This window comes from Bidens hawaiensis, unplaced genomic scaffold, assembly GCF_021521415.1.
Source record: "Bidens hawaiensis isolate Kalapana, Puna unplaced genomic scaffold, B.hawaiensis_p1.1 tig00000237_1, whole genome shotgun sequence".
Lineage (NCBI taxonomy): Eukaryota > Viridiplantae > Streptophyta > Magnoliopsida > Asterales > Asteraceae > Bidens > Bidens hawaiensis.
In genome coordinates, this window is record NW_027491021.1 from 6,028,686 (window position 1) to 6,052,944 (window position 24,259).

Genomic DNA, 24,259 nt, shown 5'->3' on the forward strand with positions numbered 1-24,259 from the left:
GTTCAGAAACAGCGTAAGATGGGTCCGGAACAAACAAAAGCAATGAATGAGCAAGTTCAGGACCTCTTACAGGCTGGAATCATCCGTCCAAATCAATACCAGACCTGGGTAGCTAATCCGGTCATTGTTCCTAAAAGAAATGGGACATGGCGGATGTGTATAGATTTCAAGGATCTAAACAAGGCGTGTCCCAAGGACTGTTATCCATTACCGGAAATAGACCTCAAGGTTGATGCTGTGGCACCGTTCAAATTCAAATGCTTTTTGGACGCATACAAAGGTTATCATCAGATCCGCATGGCTGCGGGCGATGAAGATAAAACAGTATTTCGTACAGATCAAGGCACATTTTGCTACAAAATGATGCCTTTCGGACTGAAGAATGCGGGAGCCACATATCAACGATTAATGGACATAGCGTTTAAAGGTCAAATTGGTCGAAATTTGGAAGTTTATATGGACGATCTCGTGATTAAAAGTGTTGAGGAAGATCATATGCTGAGGGATATCGAAGAAACATTCGAAACCTTGAAGAGCATCAACATGAAGCTGAACCCAGCTAAATGTTCGTTCGGGATGGAGGAAGGAAAATTCCTCGGAGTGACTGTCACGGGTGCGGGTTTCAAAGCTAATCCGGATAAAGTCCAAGCTGTAGCCCGCATGCCTTCTCCCTCCTCACTCAAGGAAGTTCAGACCCTTAACGGCCGCCTGGTTGCTTTGAATCGCTTTTTGGCCAAATCTTATCCTTTTGTCTCAACACTAAGAAATTGCATCAAGAAGGCACAATTCAGATGGACCGTGGAAGCGGAACAAGCTTTCTTGGAAGTTAAAAAGTGTTTGATGGAATTGCCCACGCTGACAACACCGTATGCGGGGGAACCTTTAACGATGTACTTGTCAGCATCATACATTGCTATCGGGGCTGTTCTCCTGACAGATAAGAAAAATGTTCAGACACCGATCTACTACATCAGCAGAACACTGTCAGACCCGGAGACAAGATATTCAATGCTTGAAAAACTTTTCTTAGCATTGGTCTATGCAGCACGACGCCTCCGCAGGTACTTTCAAGGGCATCCCATCAACGTTTTGACTGGATACAAGCTCAAGAATGTTCTTAGTAAGCCGGAATTGTCTGGAAGATTGGCAAAGTGGGCCATCGAACTAGGTGAACACGCGATAGAATACAAACCTAGGCCAGCAATCAAGGGGCAGGTGCTCACGGACTTCGTCACCGAAGTCCCGCAGCACAAAGAGAAGGAATGCTTAATTGAACAACAACCTCAAGCACCTCTGGAACAAGGACAAGTTTGGTCACTGTTCACGGATGGAGCTTCTAGCAATGAAGGATCTGGGGCAGGCCTCAGGTTGGTTAATCCTGAAGGCCATGAGTTCACATATGCCATAAAGTTGGACTTCAAAAGCACCAATAACGAGGCAGAATATGAAGCCTTCCTGGCAGGCCTGCGGATTGCTAGAAAGCTTGGGGTAAAAAATTTGGAAGCACAGGTGGATTCCATGCTGATTGCAGGACAGATAAACGGAACTTATGAAGCAAAAAACGACGTTATGGCTTCTTATCTCTCGCAAGCAAAAGACTTAATCCGCCAATTTTCCTCCTTCAACATTATCCACATCAAGAGGAGTGAGAACAAGTCTGCGGACGCCCTTAGCAAATTAGCCTCGACAAATTTCAAACATTTTGCTAAGGATATTCGCGTGGAAGTCTTGGAATGCCCGTCCGTTCCCCAAAATCAAGTCCTGGTAATTCAAAACGGGCTTCGAATCTTGGATGACACCGATCAAAGCTTATCTATCATCCGGAGCTCTTCCAACAGAAAAAGCTGAGGCTCGGAAGATTAAGCACAAGGATTTAAATTTCCAATTGAATGATGGCGTGTTATACTGGAGATCATTTCTAGGGCCACTGTTGCGATGTGTAGACGCAGAGAATGCGAATTATCTTATACGAGAAATTCACGAGGGCATTTGTGGCTTACACGCGGGTCCTAGAATGATTGTTGCAAAGATCATGAACGCGGGGTACTATTGGCCTGGCATGCACTTGGACGCTGTGCAAGAAATCATAAAGTGTGATTCTTGCCAGCATCATGCTCCCAGTACCTTGCATCCTAAGAACGAATTGATCCCGGTAACATCCGCCTGGCCGTTCCAGAAGTGGGCTATTGGCGTTATGGGACCATTCCCAGAAGCCCCTGGACGAGTCAAATTCTTGATAGTGGCCATTGATTACTTCACCAAGTGGGTAGAAGCCAAACCGGTTGCATCAATAACGGCATCAAGCGTTAAAAAATTCTTTTGGGAGTTCATCATTTGCCGGTTTGGTCTTCCACCGGAATTGATAAGTGACAATGGGACCCAATTTGCTGATAGCGGGCTACAAGAGTGGTTGAAAGAGTTACACATTTCTCAAATCTTCACATCTGTAGCCTACCCGCAGGAAAATAGTCAGGTTGAGAGAACCAACCGAACGATAAAGGAAGGAATCAAAGCAAGGTTAGGAACTAAACGGACGGGCTGGGTTGACGAATTGCCCAATGTGATATGGGCCTTCCACACCCAAAAGAATTCCAGTAATTTTGAAACCCCATTTAGTTTAACCTACGGCACAAAGGCCATGATTCCAGACGAGATTGGGATCCCATCCGCTAGAGTTCTAATGATCGATGATAATGGTCATGAACTCCGGATGAACCTTGATCTCCTCGAAGAGAGGAGAGAACTAGCATCGATCCGCGAGCACAATTACAAACGCCAGTTGCAAAAGTATTATAACTCGCGGGTCCAAAGATGTGAGTTCGATGCGGGAGACTTTGTCTTCCTCAACAATGAAGCCTCCAGGAAAGAGCCTCCGGGCAAGTTGGCCCCAACTTGGGAAGGACCTTATAGAATTCAGAAAGTATTATCTAAAGGTGCCTACAAGTTAGAGAAGTTGGTCAGGACTGAGATCCCTAGAACTTGGAATGGGGCCCAATTAAAGAAGTGTTACATATAATATGTTTTTCTTTTTCGGCCTGCGTGCCTAATTAGATAATCACAAACTATGTAATTTCGTCTTTCGTAATTCGGCTTATGCCTCATTTATGGAAATTTTTATTTCAGTCATTTTCGACTTGTATTGTTATGTAATCCTTTATTGGCATACAAAGAAGATCCCACAAGAACTTATATTATGAAAAATAAAACAAAGTGTATCGGATACAAAAAGCCTTCTTTATTCATGCAAAAGGAATTTACAACAAGGAAAGTTTAATTATAAAGAAAAGAAAAAATCTATCTATGGCGCGACATTTTTGGAGTCCGCGTCCTTGTCCTCCGCATCATCAACATCTTCTTCATCTTCTTCTCCAAGCTCAAGAAGGTCCTTTAGATGCTCGATGCCGTCCTCTTTATCTGCAAGCTAAGATATATGCCCCGCCAAAGAGAATTTCAAGGAATCAAAATCCTTTGTCTTCTGGATGAGGATGGCAGCAGTATCTTGACCAGCCAAAATATATTCCTCAGGAAGCTTGGAAGTCGAACCAAACTTGTAGCCTTCCTTGAAACCTAGTTGGCGGCCAGCTTGCTTGGACGCCTTCAGGAGGACAGCAACGCAAATCCCAAGTTCATCACTCGCCCGGACATCAGCGATGACCTGTTGAAATAATTATATATAAGTAACTTCAAGCACTTAGATTATTTGTAACAAAACAAGGTACATACCTTGGGAATTCCCTCCGCTAGCAGCCACTTCTGGTCCGCCTTGGCCCGGACAAGCTCCATCTTATGGCCGGCACACTCCAAGGCTTGCTCTCGGTTTTTAGCAGCAAGATCAGTCAAGCGCTTCTCCTTAGCCGCTGATTCAGCCTGCAAAGTTTTTATCAGTTCAGCTTGTTCATCCAGTTGTCTTTGGAGAACAGCTTTGGCTTCCTCAGCATTGGCGTGAGCAATCTTCTCCGCTTCCAGCGCTTGACTTCTCTTCCTGGCCTCATTAATAGCCTTGAGGGCTTCTTCCTTTGCATCAGCAGCCGCGGCCGCCAAGTCATCCCATTCTTCATTCATCGCCAACCTGTCTCGGGTTATTTCTTGACTGGTGGAAATCGTATTCGCCATATGATAAGAGTTAGAGTTCAATAACTCTTGGCGAATACGACGGCGATGTCACTCCCTCTCGGCGGGAGGAAGACTCTCCCGCAAATACTCGAAACATACGTCCATATCATGGAACGTTGAGTCTCGACGTAAAGACCAATGTGGTCGATGCGGGGTAGGGTCCTCCTCTTGAGGAGCCGGAGAAGTCTGGGGTCCATGTGCAAAGGCGCTCACGCCTCCTTGATCCCTGAAATGGTGAACGTTGTAAGAAGGTGACATACTAACATGTTCAGTACAGTCAACCTCCTTATTCTTCAGGGGGGAATCATCCGCCAAAATAACCGGATCTTTGGCAGTATTATGAGGCGGGGGCGGTGGTGGCGGAAGAGGAGTTGAGTTCTTCCAACCTGAAACACCTTCAGAAAGGTTATCCAGGTTCACTGAACAACGTTAATAGTAGGTTAGAAACATCCTAACCCATAACAGTTGACAAATGAGAAAAATATTTAACTTACCCAAAGAAGAGTCTTCCGCGTCAAGCTCATTCAGACGCGCCTCTAAGGCAGCAGGTTTTGCCTTCTTGGACTTCTTCTTCGGAGCGGCTTTGGCAGGGTTAACCTTGCACTTGCCAGCTAACTTTGAAGCACCCGCGTCAATAGTCTGATGCTCACTCTCAGTGATGACATCATCAGGTGTGGGACGATTCCCTCCCGCAGCAATGTCAACATCGTCTTGACCCGCTGCCTAGCTGGTGGTGGCTCTCTGGCGGGTAAGACCTGCAGTTGAGTCCACAACGTTATTAGCATCAACTGGAAAACTTCCTTCACAGAGTGATGACTCTTCGCTGGACGAAAAGAATACAGTCACTCCAATGGAAGAGATAGTAGTCACAGGTCGAGGTTGTAGAATGCCCTCACCTTTTTGGATGCATTCCTCAACATTGTCCTCACCTTTGGCGTACATCGCCTCGAAAACTATTGGTTCTGAGCGAAACGCGGTGGGAAACAAAAAGTTAGTGGTGGTGCGCTCAAGAAAAGGCGCATCCCTTGGATCGACTGGGCGGCTCATTTTCGCACTCACTATCTCCCCCTCATGAATCAGGCGCATGGGAGTTGGTATGGCAGTCAAGGCCATAAACCAGGAGAGACCCTCGTGAGAAGCAGCCAGAACCACTGGCATGGTCTCCTCCGCCTTACGGCGGATCATCGGGAACGGGATAACCTCCTCCCTGATCCAGAAAAACTTTGGCTTCCAGCCATGTAGGCTACGGATCCATTCCGTACCTATAACATTCTTCCCGGTGAAAGCAAAACTGTACTATCCATCGCGGAAGGTCATTTTGTAGAACACGGCAAACATGCCAACAGATGGTTCGAAATTTCGAACTTGACAATAGAATTCGAAGTGTCGAATCCTCAACATCCCAAAAGGATGGATCTGAGATATATGAATCCCATACTTTGTCAAGATCGATTGGACAAATTTTTTCACCGGAATCCAAAAGTTTCCGGTTGTAAAATGGTCCACATATACAGCCATCTTCTTCGGAGGTGGACTGGTAGCAACAGAACCCTTCGCTGGACGCTCTGGTTCCCATTCAGACGCCAAGCCATATACATTAACAACATCGTCAAAGTCCTTCTGTTTAAGGTTCACAACGACCTCATTAATGGTGGGAGTACCCTTTTTCTCTCCAGCCATTTAAGAAAGAAGAGCAAAGAAATCTCAGAAGATTTGAGGCTTGAATGATTGAAAGAAGGAGAATTCGAAAGTGATAAGAATTGAATGGAATCAAAAGTGATCTATTTATACTAATCGCAATTAATGCGACTGATGGAGTGCCAGAGGAGAGAGAAACCGCGGACCGCCAGATGACTGACACGTCAGGAGGGAGATTCAAGAAATTGCAAACAGGCTGTTAAAGGCGTCATATACGTCTTGTCAGTTGTCCCCAAGAAGCTCTCTCTCCGCCACGTCATCATGATTATCTAACTTTCAAATGTTTCAAAATTCAAAAAATCTTCTTAGAATATTTTCTTTAGACAGTTGAATATTCACAAAAGATACAAAAGTTCATTTCCATTTAATAAATCAACTTGCTTCCTCTGCAACTTTAGCTCCGCTTCAAGCTCTTGGATTCGAGTGCCTTGAAGGGTCACTTGATCTTCCAAAGCTGAGTTCGCTTCTTGAGCTCGGACCAAATCGTCCCTTTCTCTGAGCCTTAGCCCGGGTAGCCTCAAGAAGGGAGTTCTGTTTTTCGCAGGCCTCCTTCAATTGGCGAGCAGCAATAGCATTACGATCCTGCTCACCCCGGAGGGCGATCTCAGCATCCGTCTGCTTCCACTTAGAAGTATTGGCTGCTACACGGTGCGCCTCGGCCTCTTTTTTCGCAGCCTCAGCGGCCTGATGAGCTTCTCCCAGCTTCCCACCCGTGGTCTGCCATTCACTCAAAATTTCCTGGCTACAGGCCAAGGAATTAGCCAAAGAAAATGAAAGATCAATATGAAGGTCATGGCGGGAGCGGTCACGCTGATACGCCATTTCAGCTGGCGGCATGTAATGCTTGACAAAGCTCATGCAGGTCCCGGGATCAGAAAACCGGGACCCATTAGTAATGTCCCATGGAGGGACGAACATATCGTACTTATCCCCCAAATTCGCGTCCCCATAGTAACGGGAACCTGAAGTTTCAAGGCGAACTGGGATTGAGGATGACTGTTGCGGAGGAGGACGAGGAGGAGATTCGTTGTTCCTAAAACCCTCAGCATCCACGGAAGGATTGTCCTCCTGGAAACCAGTAGCACTTCTAGTTTGAAAAAGATAATCATAACGATTATCAGTATCAGACTGGATGTTGGGCTCCTCTAATGGAGTGTCAACCGGAGGAGTCGGAGGCCTTTCTCATGTAGTCGTCTCAATCAAAGGAGACGTTGGTTGGTTTTCCTTATTACTCCTAGTAGGTGGAGTGGAAGGCTTGTCTGATAGTTGTTACTCAGATTGAGGAGTTGGAGTAGGTAACCTCTCAGACACATCTTCTCCAAAAATCAACGGATCTGCACAAAAAGCTACACTTAGCTAACACCCCAAAATAGTAAATAACTTAAAGGGTAATACATACCTTCTACCGTATCAATACGCTCAGCAAGACTGTATTGTGGCTTCTTGGGATGATTGCGTTTTCGTTTCTTCTTTGAAGGCCCTGCTTCAACATCCGCAGCCTTTGTACTCGCTTGAATTGCTTGAAAAGCCGAAAAAGCTCTTTTTTTCTCCAACTCGGCCAATAAATGGGAGACAGAGGAATATTCAGGGGCATCGTCATCAGAATTCCCCTCCTCTTGAGAGTTATATAACTCAGACGAATCACCATCATCATCACTCGACAATAGAATGTCGATCGTCCCGTCAGAGGTAAGAGCATTAAGCGGATGAGGGTTTAGAGTATACGCACCTGTTTCACAGGTTGCGTCCGAGACAATGGGGTCAGCCTGCACCTTTGTTGGGAACCGATCCTTAGTTTTCTCAAGAATAGGTTGGTCGCCCGCATCCCGGATGCTTTGTCGGACACAACCCTTGTCTTCAAAGAGGGCATTGAGCATTGAACCTCGACCTGAAAGGATAAAAATTTAATCATAAAAAACTTCAAGGAAGAGAAAAAACAATAAAGATAACTTACGTTCATGTAAGTCAATGAAGACAGGCTCCATAAATTCCGATGGCCACAAGCAGCTCATGCCTGCCCACACCAGGGCCTCCTCCAGGTAGTGCCCGCATTGGTGTTGGTTCCACCATCAGAATGCGGAACCAATCGCGCCCTTCATGAGCAGTTGTAACAACGTCCGGAAGAGGAGAATTAACCGGACGACGGACCATGGCAACATGCACCACGTCCTCAGAGATCCAGAAGAACTTATTACGCTAGTTGGCGGACACCTTCTCAACCTCATACCCAATGCTCCGATCGGAGAACCCTTGACATGTATACCAACCGTCACGGTTGGTAACTCGGTAGAAAACAGGGAATCGATCAAGGTGTGGTAGCATGCCATGTGTTGTACATACGAATTCGTAATGACGAATTCGCATTACAGTACGAGGATGAAGTTGGGATAAGTGAATCCCGTATGCAGTTAATACCTTCATAAAAAATTTTGTTATGGGAAAACGGAAGTTCCCATAGACAAAATAATCAGCATAGACAACCATTTTGCCCGACGGCGGCAGACTGGCTGTAGAACCAGGGGAAGGAAATTCCGGATCCAATTCTAGTGGAATGCCGTAAGTCTCTAACAACTTCTCATACTCAGAGTAGTCCCACGAAACTTCTATCTTGTCAACCTCAGTTTGAACATTCGACATTATAGAGGGATTTGAGGATAGGATATATGAGAAAGTTCAGTGCTTTATCAGAAAGAAAGAAGATAATCAGGGAATAAAGGCGATAAAACTTTGACTAGAAAACATGTCTCCCTATTTATACCCATCGCAATTAATGCGATGAGATATGGACAGTGGAGAGAGAAAGTCATCGCCTAATCACCAACCGCCACGTCACGCGGGAAATTCGAAAAAGAGAAAAAGTTACACAGTCGGGTACAGTGATAGCCGGCATAAACATTCCATCATCTGTACACGCGCCTGCGAGTGGTCAACTTGTCCTTTTTTCATGATTATCTACACCAACAGAAGATATTTTCTATCTAGCTTCAAAATTCAAAAACCCCCAAAATATATTAAGTCCAGAATCTCACCCGCATAAAGACTTCACACGGGACAAACACTGGACTGGGGGGACTTATAGAGGTAGGGTACCAAAACGACCCAAATACCATTAAGTACCACCCGCGGGTCATAGAGGATCCTCTCATATATCACCCGCGGAACATATGGATCACCCGCATATACGGTTGAGGAAGAACGTCCTCACACCATGCGCGGAAGCATCCTGACACCCTCAGAAGTCATCCGCAGGACAGGACATCTGTCCGCCAAAGTGACCGGAAGGCAACGCCAACGGGACAGCTGTCACCAGTTAACTACCCTCTAGAAGAATATCCACGATTGTTACTTGAAGAATACGTGACTCGCCATCCAATGAGCGAAGGACACCTGGCCAGGTTGTTATAACCGTGCACATGGCCAGGGTGCAATTCGTCCTATCATTGGATGACGCGTGTCGATGTTGTTATACACATGCACATGGGTCGTATAGCTCAACCTATTATAAAGGGACACGCGTCCAAGCGGTTATGAGGATCTTCTAGAAGAGGGCAGCTGGCCCAATCTCCTTCCTACATCCTTCGGCTATAAATACCTTGTCAACCTGCATGAGGTATGGATTCACTCACTTGCATTCTGACTACACTTAGTCTGTTTACTTCAGTACTTTACCCTTGACGAACATTACTGATTCTCACGCCAGAGGGTGGTTACAGGAAGACCCCCCTCTTGTCCTTCCTGTAATGAGACTCACGGTGTTTGTTTTGCAGGTTCTGGTCATTGGACTTTGGGAAGTTGTACTCATACTGTGTTAGTAGTTATCGTATCTTACCATGTGGACTCATTGGATCCAGAACCCATACCCGGGGATTGGATTCGTGTTTCTTCAAGCACATTTTTGAATTCCTGTTTATAGTAATATCTATAAAGATTCCATGTGAGTTATGTAAATGTGTATTAGTGTAATGGTATACATTAATCTCTCAGTTACAATCATCTCCTAAATCCGTATTATCTTTACACTTTTTCAAAAAGAAAAACAAATCCAAATAATCGAAACAATCGCAATCCACATGCCAATAATCGCAACATATAATATAACTACAACCCAGGCACCATTTTTACACCATCACAATTGTTAGGCAGGTGGAGCCAGCAATGCTACCGGGGTCAATACCAAAGTTAACCCGAGACCCAACCTAATACCACGCTTGACACTCAACCTGATTTCATACCCGAGACCCAACTTGATACCACGCTAAAATGATCAAAAAGAACTAAAAGCTTCAAGAAAGTGTTTCCTTCAACCCTCAAAATTGTACTAGCATTGAGGAAGAGATGTTGGCTCGCTTTTAGGTTGACATTTTAAAGGGCTCAATTGTTGGCAACCCGCAAATACAACACACCATGTTGGGCCCGATTTTTGAGAGGTTCCACTCTTTTGTCTAGTTGATCAAATTGCTTCAAAATTCCATAACTTGAAGGAGAATATGTCAAGTTTGCGGCATTTACAACAACAAATGATATAACCACAAAAGTGGTTCGAGTGATTTAAATAACGTGCGCGTACGACTTGCTTGAATATAGCGTGAGGATCAACACGGGGTGATAAAGACTTATGTTTGCTTGGTATGCTCTTCGTCACAACTCAAAATGTGCGGCAGTGCTTGAAAGGCTTCAACAAACGACTCAAAAAGGAAAACATTGTAGACACCCATGAACATAACTAGTGGCTTAGATGCATGTTGTTTTGTGGGTCTTAATGAGGATGCTACTGATGAAGCCTCGCTTGAACCAAAATGCCCAATTGGGAGGGACAAGGCAAAACGAGCTACAATGTCTTCTTCGCCCGGCGAGAAATTACGGAACTGGATAAAGTTTTTGCTAAGATATAAATTTTTGGCACCATGTTTGAGGTCGTATAAAATAAGAAAGTTTGTTTAAAAGAAATTTCCGACAACCACAAAGATTAAAAAAGAATTAGCGATAAACATCGACCACCTTGAAAGAGCAGTCCATGGAGGGTCGAATTGTTGAAAACTAAGATTCTAAAATGGCTTTATATAAAACTAGAAAGAGTGAGTAGGTTTTTACAAGTTTTATTTCATTAAAACACTAATCTAGTTTGATCAACTCTTTTTCGAACTCAAGAATTGTGACGTGTAAGTGGGTAAAGAGTTACGAGTTAAAAAACAAAGCTGATCTATGGAGGATCAGTTGAACTTGTGTCACACCCTCATCTTAGGCCTAGGCGTGTGACCAACAGTTGGTACCGTTTTCGTAAATAAGTCAGAGTTAGGTTTTTTAAGCGGAAATTATACTTGCGTGGATTAAAATATTTTTATTTACATATCAAAAGACGGGATTATAAAATACCCGTTTAATGTTTACATGTTTATCTAAACCATCATTTACACATATTTTAGATTTATCAAAAATGATCTGAGCCATCAGATCGCCTACTCCAACTTCGATGCTTCAAGCGGCTATCCTTCATTACTTGAAAAATGTTTAAAAATACGTCAGCAACACACGCCGGTGAATAAGCTGATGCATAATTATTTTCTTTATTTGATTACCCCTCGAGACAAAACTTAGGTCAGGCCCATCGTGGCTTAGGAATAATCAAGTTAAAACAAAACACAATTATAAACTTAGCTCTACTCGAAATCGCTCAGCAAACACCGCAGTGCTCGATATAACTTAGATACCACCAGTATACATATAATTTCCCTCACTCGGACGTAACTTAGGTCCGACCCATCGTGGCGGAGGCAAATAACCAGGTGTGGCGCGGTGTGCCCACCGACTTACCACATATGTAAGGATCCAAACAAACGTACACGACAACCCCGAGGGCCAGCAGTTACCTTTGTTTATAATGTTTTAGAGATACGTAATCTCATGTATTCAAATTTTAGTTTGGCTTGATTAATACAAGTTTATAAAGTTGGGCGTATTCACCTTTATTTGAAAAGATCAGTTTCAATACATTGATCGGTTCTTCCTTGTTATCTCGGACCTATAGTACGAGTATAACCTTTTATTAATGCCAGATATTTAATCTGGCTTAAGACCTTTAGTCTCTTTTGTATAATATTTACCTCGATTATATTTTCTTTTAAACCTTTAGTTTAAATATTATTTCTTTCTTTTATAAGTTAAAAATCTTTAATTTAACTAATTTACTCTTCTAACATTACGTTTCTTCTTCTTGAAGAAACATATACTTTAATTATTTACTTATTATTTAAGAAACTCAAATAATAATATTATCAATAACAAAGATATCATTTTTATCACATTTCTTTACTTATATTTTCTTTGTTATATTTTCTTTATTCATTAGCTCGAGGTATCGAGTATATACTCGACTTAGGGTTTTAAGCCTTTAATATTTTATTATATTTTATTCGGGCATTATCCCTACCTTGTCCGGCTTAGATTTTCTTAGATTCTCGGGCAGCACTTTGACGTCGTCACGTTTTCTTGAGAATCTTGATCAACACACCCTTGGCACGCAAATCAAGGCACGTCGGTCTTCACAACTCGTATGCACACACTTCGAGGCGGGGCGTCGGGTCGTCTCCTTGTTGGCACGTTCGTTGTCAGTGTGTAGGTCGGATTTCGAGGTACGTCGGGTTTTTGGCATGAAAAACGTGGTAACATTGGCACGCCTTACGAGGTTAGTGAGAGAGTAATATTTCTAGAGAGAGAAAGTTGTTTGAGAGTTGTGTGGCTGGAATGAGGGCTGGAGGCCCCCTTTTATAGGCTGACCTAGGGACTCGTCGTGATACGCGATGGGCCAAGACATAGTCTTCGCGTATCGCGACGTAGCTATGATGAGTCACCACTAGGCTTGCCACGTGGCAGACGCGGTGCCACGTGGTGACACGTGGCGGACTTTGTGCCACGTGGGGACACATGTCCCTGTGTCAGACCACGTCTTCGTGATACGCGATGACGTTGGTTTAAAGACGATCACGTATCGCGATCGGCCACAGATTTCAGAAATTTCATTTTGGTCATTGGAGTTTAAAACTTAGCAATTTTGATCCAATATTTTCATCATGTTACAACTTAATACATTCACTCTACGTCATCCCATCGATTCCCTAGCTGGATTTGTTCCACTATCGTTACTCTTGTACGTAAGAGATCATCGGTACACCAAGCATTCACCGGCTCAAAAATGGTACCTTGTACAAATGTTTCATTAATTCAAAGTGATGATCACCTTCTATGTTTTATTAATCTTAGGTGGTGGTGATCACCTCTCCCACAAATCACCAAACAAGTATGGTAAGTCACTAAGCCCATCATAAACTATTTACTAAGACAATGGTGGTAATCTCAAACCAATTACATACAACACACGAATGTAAATATGGAAGTTGTGGCATAACTCTTCTATTTTGCTCTTTTTCTTTTGTTGATTAGCTCTTCATTATAATAATAGAAAACATGAATATAATATTAAACATATGAACCTACTACAACATAGAGAGTTGCTACAACAGAGAAGTATGATCTAGACGATATGATTGTCCAATTGTTTGAGTTCCCCTTTAGGATGTGTAGTTTAGGATGAGGATTAAGTATCTAGAGAGCAACTGCTTTTGAAAGAGAGTAGGCACATGAAATTGGTATTTGTGTGATTGATTAGGTTATGATGTTAATTGATGTGTGGTGGTGTAGTAAGAAAAATGTGTTAAATTTTTCAAAAGTTTGTTCACACAATGTTGAGTTTTAACTTTATAAAAATGATTATTATGTTAATTAAACCACACACAAATAGGCAAGTGTACCCATCGTATATGTAGTAAAGTATATGTAAGCACCAAGTATCCACGGACATACTTATAGAGTTTTACTACTAAATTGTTGTATTTATTTAACTGGAAGTTAAAATCATTTTGGTTTTGGTTTTTGTAAATGAGTTTTAAAAACGTAAATTTAAAGACAATATTTTTGGGTTTTTTATATTTTAATATAGAAAGAAGATCAAAGATAAAAATGTATCATCTTGTTGAAAACTCCTCTTAACTTGGTTTAATAATTGATTTAGTAAACATGTGATTCGAGCTTGCTATGGTGATTAAATGTGAGAATAACATCGTTAGTCATGTTATTCCATGATAAGGAAAGAAAGAGATAAATCTTGACCCTTTTTACTAAAACATCATTTTAAGTAAGCAAGTGGTTTTTGATAAAGATAAGTTAACTCACTTTAAAGATGAGACAATCCCTTAAATTACTAAGTAAATTGTCCTTAATACTTTAGAAGAAATAACCTTTGTATTATACATAAGAAAACCAATTAAGATTAGTTGTCTTAAAGGATTAACCTTGAACTACCAAATATTAACCCGCACAACTCTTGAACAATTATAGAACTAATGTAATAACCACTCAAGAGTTGTTTAAAATTGGTTATGTTGCAAACTCGCTTAACGGGTAATTAACCGATTGTGACATTCGTGAATTTCGGGTCCTATTTGTATTCATTTTTGTATCCATTTCTCATGTAAACCGACCCGTTTTGTAAACCAAAACCTTCTATATAATCAAAATGATGGATTTATATTATAATATTGTTTTATACTTGTGGGATCTCAAAAACATCTTTTTCGGTCCTTAAAATGCCTTAAAAACACTTAAAACCAACTCCAGGGACCAAATCTGCCAAAAACCAAACTTTGAAAATGTCTGGCCGCCCAACCCATCGCGCTACGCGATGGGTGAGGACCCTTGGGGTCGCGTGGCGCGATGACAGCAGGTCAGCATAACCCCTTAAAATTGGTTTGTTGTTTGTTCCTTATACTCTATTATCCAAATCCTATTGTTACATATTAAACCTCTTGCATAACCCCTTAAATCTTATCCTATAAATACAAGACCCTCTTCTCCATTAATCCTTGCTCATATTTCATCTTCTCTCTCAAAATTCAAGTTTCTTAAGGTTGTTTTTCATTGTTCTTGGAAGTTTGACTTTCAAAAGTCAAACTGATCATAATACTTGATTCTAACTAACATCTAATACTCATAACTTGTGGTATAACATATATATAACATACACCCCTTGTTACCTTTGGTGGTCATTTCTCCGGTCTCGGTCGGTGAAGTGTCGGGCCTCGTAAGGCAAGGCTTCATGGAGGACTTACGTGGTCCTTGATATATATATAATTATATAACTTGTTTATGCTACTAACCATGCTTAACTTCTGCTCATTTTAGTTTTTATGTCATATTTGTTGAGTTCCATGGTTATGGGTTTGAAGACACTAGCCTCGGTTTAACCGTAAATAGCTCAAAACCGTAAATCGAACTTTGTTTACTAGTTTTGTTAAATAATTGTATAAACATGCTTTATGTTAGATTTAAGTTTCTAAAATCATGTTTATGAGTTCCATGGTTATGGGTTTGTAGAATCTAACCTCGGTCTTAACCCGAAACAAGATCTGAATCGAAAACCGAACTTTCGTTTAAAGACTTTATTGTTAACCTTTTGGTTGTAAAACCTAAGTACCATCATATATAAATTGACAGAATTACAGAAATTATCCTTTATGTTTGTACCAAATTTCAGTATTTGTCTTTTATCTTTAAAAGTAACATAATTTGTACTTTACGTTTCGAAATGTCACACCGTTTGTCCTTTTGGCCTAACCCAGTTAGTTTTTCTTGTTAAGTTAGGTCATGTGTGTTTCACATGAGGGCAAATTCGTCAATTTACCTATTTAATTATAAACATTCTAATAAAAAAAACAAATTAAATAACTTAACCCAACCCACCCCCTTCTCCCCCTTCTTCCTCCTTGCCTGCCACCGAGCTCCTCTCCGACGAGCCACCGCCGCTGCCGTCTTCTCCAAAGACCAAAACCATCTTCACTCCCACTTGAAACCACAGCTAACAATATGTGTAAACTATCAAACTCTATATTTATATTCAAACAGTTAAAACCCCCAAATCAAACTCTAGGGCTTTTTGTTTGTGCCATGGAGCAGCCACTTGATTCGGGTCACAATGCCGGGTCTGGAAGTTGTGACACAACTTACGAGCAGACACAAATCAATGGTGGCGGTGAAGTGGACACGTCAGCACCGTTTGAGTCATTGAAGGAGGCTGTGACCCGATTCGGTGGACTCGGGTTCTGGAAACTCCATTCCAAAACACCTACTTGAGGTCCTTTTACACATATTGTTGGTTGCGGTACGGTGTGCCGGATTTGACGAATTAGGTGGTTAGGGAAGCATATGTTGGTGGCAGACAAGATGGCGTAGACGGCGGCAGTTGTTTCTGTACAAGAATTGTTGGTTGTGGTTTTGGTGGGAGTGGAGATGGTTTAGGTGGAGAAGACGGCGGCGGCGGTGGCTTGCCGGAGAGGAGCTCCGTGGCAGGCGGGGTGGAAGAAGGGGGAGAAGGGGGTGGGTTTGGTTAAGTTATTTAATTTGTTTTTTTATTAGAATGTTAATAATTAAATAGGTAAATTGACGGATTTGCCCTCATGTGAAACACACATGACCTAACTTAACAAGAAAAACTAATTGGGTTAGGCCAAATGGACAAACAGTGTGACATTTCGAAACGTAAAGTACAAATTATGTTACTTTTAAAAATAAAGGACAACTACTGAAATTTGGTACAAACATAAAGGACAATTTCTGTAATTCTGTCTTTAAAAATTATTATACAAGTTCTTTGATGTTGGGCATGTGGTAACCATTCTTGGTCTTATTCCGGATTAGAAACCGAACCAAAACGAACTAAACCGATTCCACTCACTTACGACACACAAGTGTGTTTCTAGCTATCAAGACTTGTATATTTTTAAAAAAAAACATTTATGAACTGATTTTAAATATTTTCTAAAAGTACTTGGAATGTTGAATCCAACTTGATCTTATAACAAAGTTGGATCGACAAAACCGAACACTCGCTTAACGGACGTTGTTAGTTCTAAAGTAATAGAACTACATACTTGGTTAAGTCTTCTTAAATTTTATTGTGTTATCTCATAACATTCATTATTTTGGAAAGTTGACTTTGGGTTTGACCAATTATCAAGACCCGAACCAATAACCTGAACACTCGTTAAAACCCGTTTTAGTATCTATATTATAAAGGGACTTGCATTCTTGCATTTTTACCCACCTTATTACTTAACATAGGTTGAGTAAAATTAAAGGCAAGATACTTTAACCCGGTTTCAAGCAAACTTATATTTTTAAAGAACTATTATTATAATTTCTTAATTATTTACATTTTAAACCTTAAACCTTAAATTGTTTGCATTTCTTATCATATATTTTATTTTATTTCCTAAGACAATCTTTCTAATTCAAGACTTCCTTTCATCTAGGCTTTGCTCATTAAACCTCATTATTCTAGTTACTCGTGATTTTACCAGTCAAGTTTATTACTTGAACGTGAGTACTTTCATTCCCCGTTTCCCATCTTTCGTTTTGGGGGTGATATTGCATACCTATTCAAACTAAATGTTTTTATACTTTAGTCTTAAACAAAAACTTAATTGTATACTTTACTTAAATAAATGCTCGATTTGGTGTTATATGTTTACATGCTTATATGCTAATGTGTTTACCGCTTTTGGTTGGTTGATTCATAAATCCGATTATATTTGGCATCCCCTTATAGAAAGGTGTCGTTAATGTATTCTTATTTACGATTTTATATAAATCCTAGTCCATTTGGCATCCCATATAGCAAGGTGTTGTTAATGTATTCTTATTAACGATTTCATTGTCTAAATTTTTGCTATTATTTATTGTTTTGTATACAAGTTGTGGGATTTCCTATAATATACATATTGTTCAAAACTATGAAATTGCTCACCAACCTTTGTGTTGACAAATTCTATTTTATGCAATGTTAGAGGGTTTACTTTAGGTTGACTCGAGGCTTGAAGAAAAACATAATCAAGACTATTAGGTTATTAGCAAAACGAACAATATATTATTTGCTATGTTCGAATTTGGTTATTGTATGAACATGTTATGTGACTTTTTATGATTTTTGAATATAAATGAGTTGATTAAATATTGTCACTTTAAGTAGTGTCTTGTGTTCTTGAGCAATCTGTTGCACCCCGACATGTTCCGCCGCATTTGGTCGGGTGTGACACCGATCTTAGTGGATGGACACCAACAATCCGTTTTCACGACATTGTTGATAATTCTCACTCTAAAATGGTCAATCACTATTAATATTCCATTTGGTCCATGTCAATATTAAGATTCACATTTTTTCCCTAACCAAGCCCTTACAAGAATGGCGATTTCTCGACTTATCATCAAGCTCGGAATCTTGGCGGCTCTTTAAAAGATTCTTAAGTTATTCCCCAAACCCTCACAAGACTGGCAGTTCCCCAGCTTATCGTCAAGCTCGGTATATGGGGTTTGATTTTAAGGATTTTCTTAATTTATTAACCAAGTCCTCACAAGAATGGCGATTTATTGACTTATCATCAAGTTCAGGGTCTTGGTGTTTATTTTAAGGTTCTCCATGGATTCGAAGGACTAGCAATTTCTTGGATTATCTTCAAGCTTAGCACTTGGGGTATATTTTAAGAGCATTTTAACATTCCTTGTCAAGTGATAATTGCAACATAACAATTAGTTATTAAAAATTGATCGCATGTTTTACTATCATTATTAAAGTTCAATTAAGATTCATTATAAACCAAGATGATACTATGGAAGTTTAGCCACTAATAGACATAATGAAAATTATCAAAGTAATAGATACAAACAAGATCAAATTGAAACAATCAAACCAATTTGGATGACTAATCTTTGATGCTAATGACTTCTCTCAAAAGCTTAATCTTCTTAATCTGCAAGTGTTGGATGAATGAGATTAATTCCCTTATTAATAGTGGTGAAAGGAGGTGGTTGGATAGTATTAAATGATTCTCCAAGGGGTGTTCAAGTCTATTTAATGAAGAATAAGAGCATTTAATTTATAGGCAGTCCAGGTCCTTTAGGCACGACCGTGTTAAGCAGGCACGACCGTGTCACCATTTTTTGTCATGATGCTTCAATTGCCCATGTAAGATCATACATATCAAGGTTAACACGGCCATGTTAAGCAAGGCACAACCGTGTTGAGTTCCACAACAGTCCAAACTTCTAATGTTTGTCTTTTTCTCTTGTACTTCAAGGCATGGTCATGTCTTGGGAACACATGACCGCATTTTGCTTCAGAATCTTCTATTTCGTCTTTTTTCTTGCTCTTGATAACATGTGGTGTGTCTTGGTTAACATGGTCATGTCTTGTGTAACAACTCGGTTGTTCCGATTCATATTACCCAACATGTTTTTATATTCGGGGAAATTTTATCAATAAAAATATCGCGATTATCAAGTTTTATTATTTTATCTTTTTTTATTGTATTTACTTAATATATATAATTAACTTTCAAACATATACAAATTTAACCCTAAACTATAATTTAACCTTGTTGTGTTTCCATATTTATACTCTACGGTCTAATTTGCAATATATACTAAATTTATTTTAATACATCCTGTATCCAGATCCTTAAACCCGAATACCCAAGACCCGTGACCCGTTTATGTTTTCTTGCACCCTAATCTTCGTTTATAATCTAAATTGATTCATGAATATCGTTCATACGTATTAAACTGTCCTTATACCTCAATTAATTAAGAAAACAGATCCTAATTTGATTACAATCCTAAAAATAAACGAACCGGCATTAAGAGAATCGGGTTTGCATATATATAGCTGATAATCATCAAATTAAACTTGTCCTCACCATCTCTATCAGGCCACAATCAAAACCATACAAGGAATTTAAGTATAACAGCTTGCAAGTATCAATTTTTGTACGTTGTCTGGCTGTCAGCCGCAACCTGTCGTTCACCGTCCATCCATTATTGTATTAGGTAATATTTATATGATTCTGATTGGTGTATAACCTAATTTCAAAAGCCCTATATCAATTTTAACAATCGATGAGCGGATTAATCAATTTAGGATTTTGGGTTCATAATCAGTTTGCGGATTCATGACTGTTTGTTTATAAATTTTCATTCTTATCCTTAAACTAATTAATAGCCTAGATCAGCTGGTTTGGTTGGTGTCTGTATTCTTGGTGACTCAGCTGCCAACGCGGGTTCGAGTTTTGGCGGCCCGAGTTTATAGTTTATATTTCTTTTTAATGGGTTTAACTTGTTTAGGGGTTATAAAATCAATATAAATAAACATTATTTTATTAAAACCGACATCTTGGAGTTTATGTTTCTTGTCAAACCTCGTTAAAATTTTTCGTTACATATACATATATATATATATATATATATATATATATATATATATATATATATATATATGGGATGGTTATTCTAAAAAGAAGTAGTTTCCTAGGAAGACTAGAAATACATCATAAGCAATGGATCATGTTAATCAATGGTTGAGATTTAAAATTACCAAAAACCGATATAGTTTCCTAGAAATACTCTTTCACCACTATAACCGACATAGTTTCATAAAATTATTATTTAACCATAGGTTGTAATGCCATATGTCAAAAATTTATTGGTTCTTACCATTCTTAGGAAATCTTTATTTTTATTTGAACAATTTTCTATATATATATAAATATATATATAAGCACGTATGTATTATAAGTATATTTTAATAATAGTAAATCATCGTTATTTTATTAAAACCCGACACCATTATTGGAGTTTTCTTGTCGTTGAACATCTTTATAAATTTGTTTATATTAATTTTATATATAAAAATATTATATATATATGTGTGTGTGTGTGTAATTCTTTAAAAATTGTAACAATCGTATTTAAAACGTATTAATTATTTTTATAAAATTAGATTTTCTTTAAATATTCCAAGATATATATTTTATAATAAGTATATATTTTAACGTTTGTATTAAATTGTTTATATTACAAGTTATATTTATATATGTACACATTTATAATTGCATTATATTTAATTAAATATTATTTAAATAATTATATAATGGTATTATATTCAACTCATATTTATTTATTTAAACTAATAATAATGATTTCACAATAACAATAACCGTAGAGTTCAATTAACTGATCAATAACCATTCTAATCACAACATAACTCAAATCATATCTAAATCTTAATTTATTAAATCATGTTATATCTTTGTAATTAATCTTATTACCATTAATAACCTGGAACCATTGTCAACACATTACGAGAAGCTCGATCTCATTTAACTTATTTTCTATCACCGTTTCATCTTCACTTGTTCTACTTTAGCAGGTGATTAATCACTCCCCTTTTTATTTATTTTAAATCATTTTGGGACATATGCGTATTTATAGTATTTATCTATTATCTAGTATTCAAAACCGCAACTGTTTGATCCTTGTGTATATACCAGTTTATGTCTAACTTGCTATTTGCTTACTTGCTTTATTTGAATACATTTCGGAGAGGTCCAACATATTCTTATTATAGTATGATCATACAACCGTCGTAGTAGCCATCGCCCAGTTCATCTGGCATCGAGCTTACTGACAACTCATCTTTGGTAACCAATGCCCGACGCATGGCAACAGTTTAACCCTATCTTTATATTTGTGTGATTTGTTTACATGCTATGGTTAAATTGTTTATCTCACAGACAACAGTTTGCATTTTTCTTTATTTATTATATATTATTATTGTAGTGTCTTAAATTGGTGTTTTACTCACTCAACATTTGTTGTTGACAAACCTTTCTATTTTATAGGCATATGCAGGTTATTGTTAGAATTAGTTGCAAAATTTGGTGAAGAATTAAGTTAGAAGAATTATAATCAAGACTTAGATTTGTATTCATTTTTGTTTAATGAGTTTTACTTTGTATATGAATTTATTTGAATATTTAATTAATTTAAATAGATAGTGTCACCTTTAATGTTGCATGACAGTACCTTGAGAGCTGTGAGCAATCAGCTCATAACCCCGCTTTTTCACCTTAGGTTGGGGTGTGACATCTTAACTTCTTGATTTTTTTGTCTTTACTTCGTATGCTCTAGGCATGGCCATGTCTTGATTCACCATGGGGTGTGTTGAGTCAGTTTTCATCGTTTATCTTCGTTTTTTTTTCGTATTTTTGCTTGTTTTATTCTTTAATTAGAACTATATTTACCTATAGATAAAAATTATAAACATTAGTGGTTATTTATTTTAATATGGTTACTGAAATTACGCTTGTTTGGGGATATTTTAGTGTTGAAAAGATGTATAATTTATTATACACCATTAAGGTGAAACCCTTAATTAGCTAGTAAAGGTAATACGGTTAATCAACAATTAACAAGCTAATATATACTCCTTTAGTCCCAAAGTGTCAATATTTCCTTTTTTATTTGTTCGTTACAAATGTCCACTTTCAAAATTTATTAGCCAATTTCCAAATTTACCATTAAACACACACAACTAACATTAATAAACAATAATATTGGACCCACTTTCTAAGCGCATTATTGTCATTTGGTAAGCAAAAAAAGTAATATTTCAATCTACCTTGAACTTTGTGTTTTTTAAAGTATTAAATACCCGATTGTTTGAGTTAAAACCCTTGTTTGGTCTTGTTTACAATATATTAGTAATTAAAAACTGAGCCATCTCCATATAGCGATCATATAACTTCATGAGTGATTCTAATTCCTTGCTATCTGTGCTATATCGGTTTCCCTAAAATGTGGGGAAAAGTAAGTCAGCGATATATTGGTGAATCGTTGACTCTAAAAACCATTATTAAATCTTTACCTGACAAGATAGCTTTCTTGCACAATCAGCAAAAACATCTTTTATTTCTAGGATTTGTACCACTTGTCATACACACACAATTAAGGTTCTTCGGAAACTGATGCCCATTGGAGAACTTGGTTATGACTGTTAACCTGCGGCCACGTAGCTTAGCATGATTGGCTAGACAAATATGTTTGGATCCAGACACATGTGTACTTGGTCTGAGCTGCTTTTGTTTCGTATCTTGTCTGATAGGGATCACATAATCACGTATAAATATTTGTCTGACTTTATAATATAAACAACACGTTTATCTTGATGACAGATTGTAAAAAGATTTAACATATTCACCGGTGTTTATCTGTTCTGAATGATGTGGCGATTTCATTTGAAACCTTTTATAAATGAATGATGCTTAACCTGTAAAAAAATAGGTTTACATAAATATCCAAATCGTCTCTTGAAATCGTGATATGTCATTTATTTGAATAAAATATTTAGATCCGTAGTCTTTCTATTTATTTACCAATCATGTGCTGGGTTTCTTCATCATGTAGAAACATCTATAATAGGTCTCTTTTTCAAGAAGAAATGTCAATTGACTATAACCTTTGTATATTCAAATTTTGTTTCCTTATTCAAGGAAACAATATTTTAACTATATCCCTTGTATATAAAACTTTATGTTTCTTAATTGTGAATAAATTATATTTTGACTATATCCTCATTCATATAAATTTCTATGTTTTCTTAATTATAAAAAACATTATTTTAACTATAACCTTTGCATAAATTTGATCAAGATTTGGGCTATACACTCAACTATGGTCAAAGCCGTATGTAACACCCCGGCTTAAGCGGAAACGCCTGAGTGTGACATGCAGATTGATCAAAACACATGTGACACTATTAAATGACAATATTATCATTAATTAAGTTAAGAATTAAATACACGAGTTCAAAGATAAAGAAATACTAGAAAACAAGCACAATTAACAGCTTGTCCATTTATTAATATAACCTAAGTTATATGTCTTCTCCAAGTCTCATCCTCTAATGAATTGTACATGTAGCATATATATAAAATAAAGTCAACTAAACGAATAGTTGGTGAGTTAACCCAAGTTTTGATATAAATACGTAAAAACTGTACGATTCCATGAAACTTGTGTAATAATAGCTCAAGGGTTCTTTACACTCGAATCAAGGTCCTGAGTGTAAAGAATAAATGAAGGTCCTTTCCTATTAGTACCAACCAACGTACTTGGATCGGGGTCTTTTTCCACTCGAAACACGGTCCTGAGTGCAAAAGGGGCGTATGATCATAATTATAGAAGAAATACATGCACATATGTTTGAGCAAGTAACAGGTAACACACAAGTCCGTGATGCGAATTGTAGTGTGTAATAAGAATAAATAGCTTATTGATTTAATATGATATATATGCTACCCCAAAATGTACAAAAGTGTAAAAAGGGGTGTGAGAACTCACCTCAAAAATAAAATATGATAGCTTGAACGAGTTGAACAAACGAAGCAGAGAATCACGGTGGATTATCCTAAACAAGTAAATACGTATGCTGAATTTAACAACGAGTCTAGACGAAAAGGAAACTTACGACAAATAGGGTCTTGGGGATTTTTATTTAAAATGAGTTTAA

The 24,259-nt window shown here is 38.4% G+C and overlaps 1 protein-coding gene across 1 annotated transcript; it reads left to right on the forward strand.

The window, feature by feature from the left end:
* The first annotated feature begins 888 nt into the window (after positions 1–888).
* Positions 889–1,848, forward strand: LOC143598136 (uncharacterized). Its single transcript, XM_077076459.1, has 2 exons — positions 889–1,371; positions 1,510–1,848. The coding sequence occupies exons 1-2, from the start codon at positions 889–891 to the stop codon at positions 1,846–1,848; spliced, it is 822 nt and encodes a 273-aa protein (XP_076932574.1).
* Positions 1,849–24,259: the final 22,411 nt, after the last annotated feature.

What these genes read in the sequence shown, in the direction of transcription:
- LOC143598136 (XM_077076459.1), top strand. Translation starts at nt 889, where the DNA reads ATGTACTTGTCAGCATCATACATTGCTATCGGGGCTGTTCTCCTGACA. An exon ending in CTGGGGCAGGCCTCAGGTTG is followed by an intron (nt 1,372 to 1,509) that starts GTTAATCCTGAA and finishes TTGGAAGCACAG; the next exon opens with GTGGATTCCATGCTGATTGC.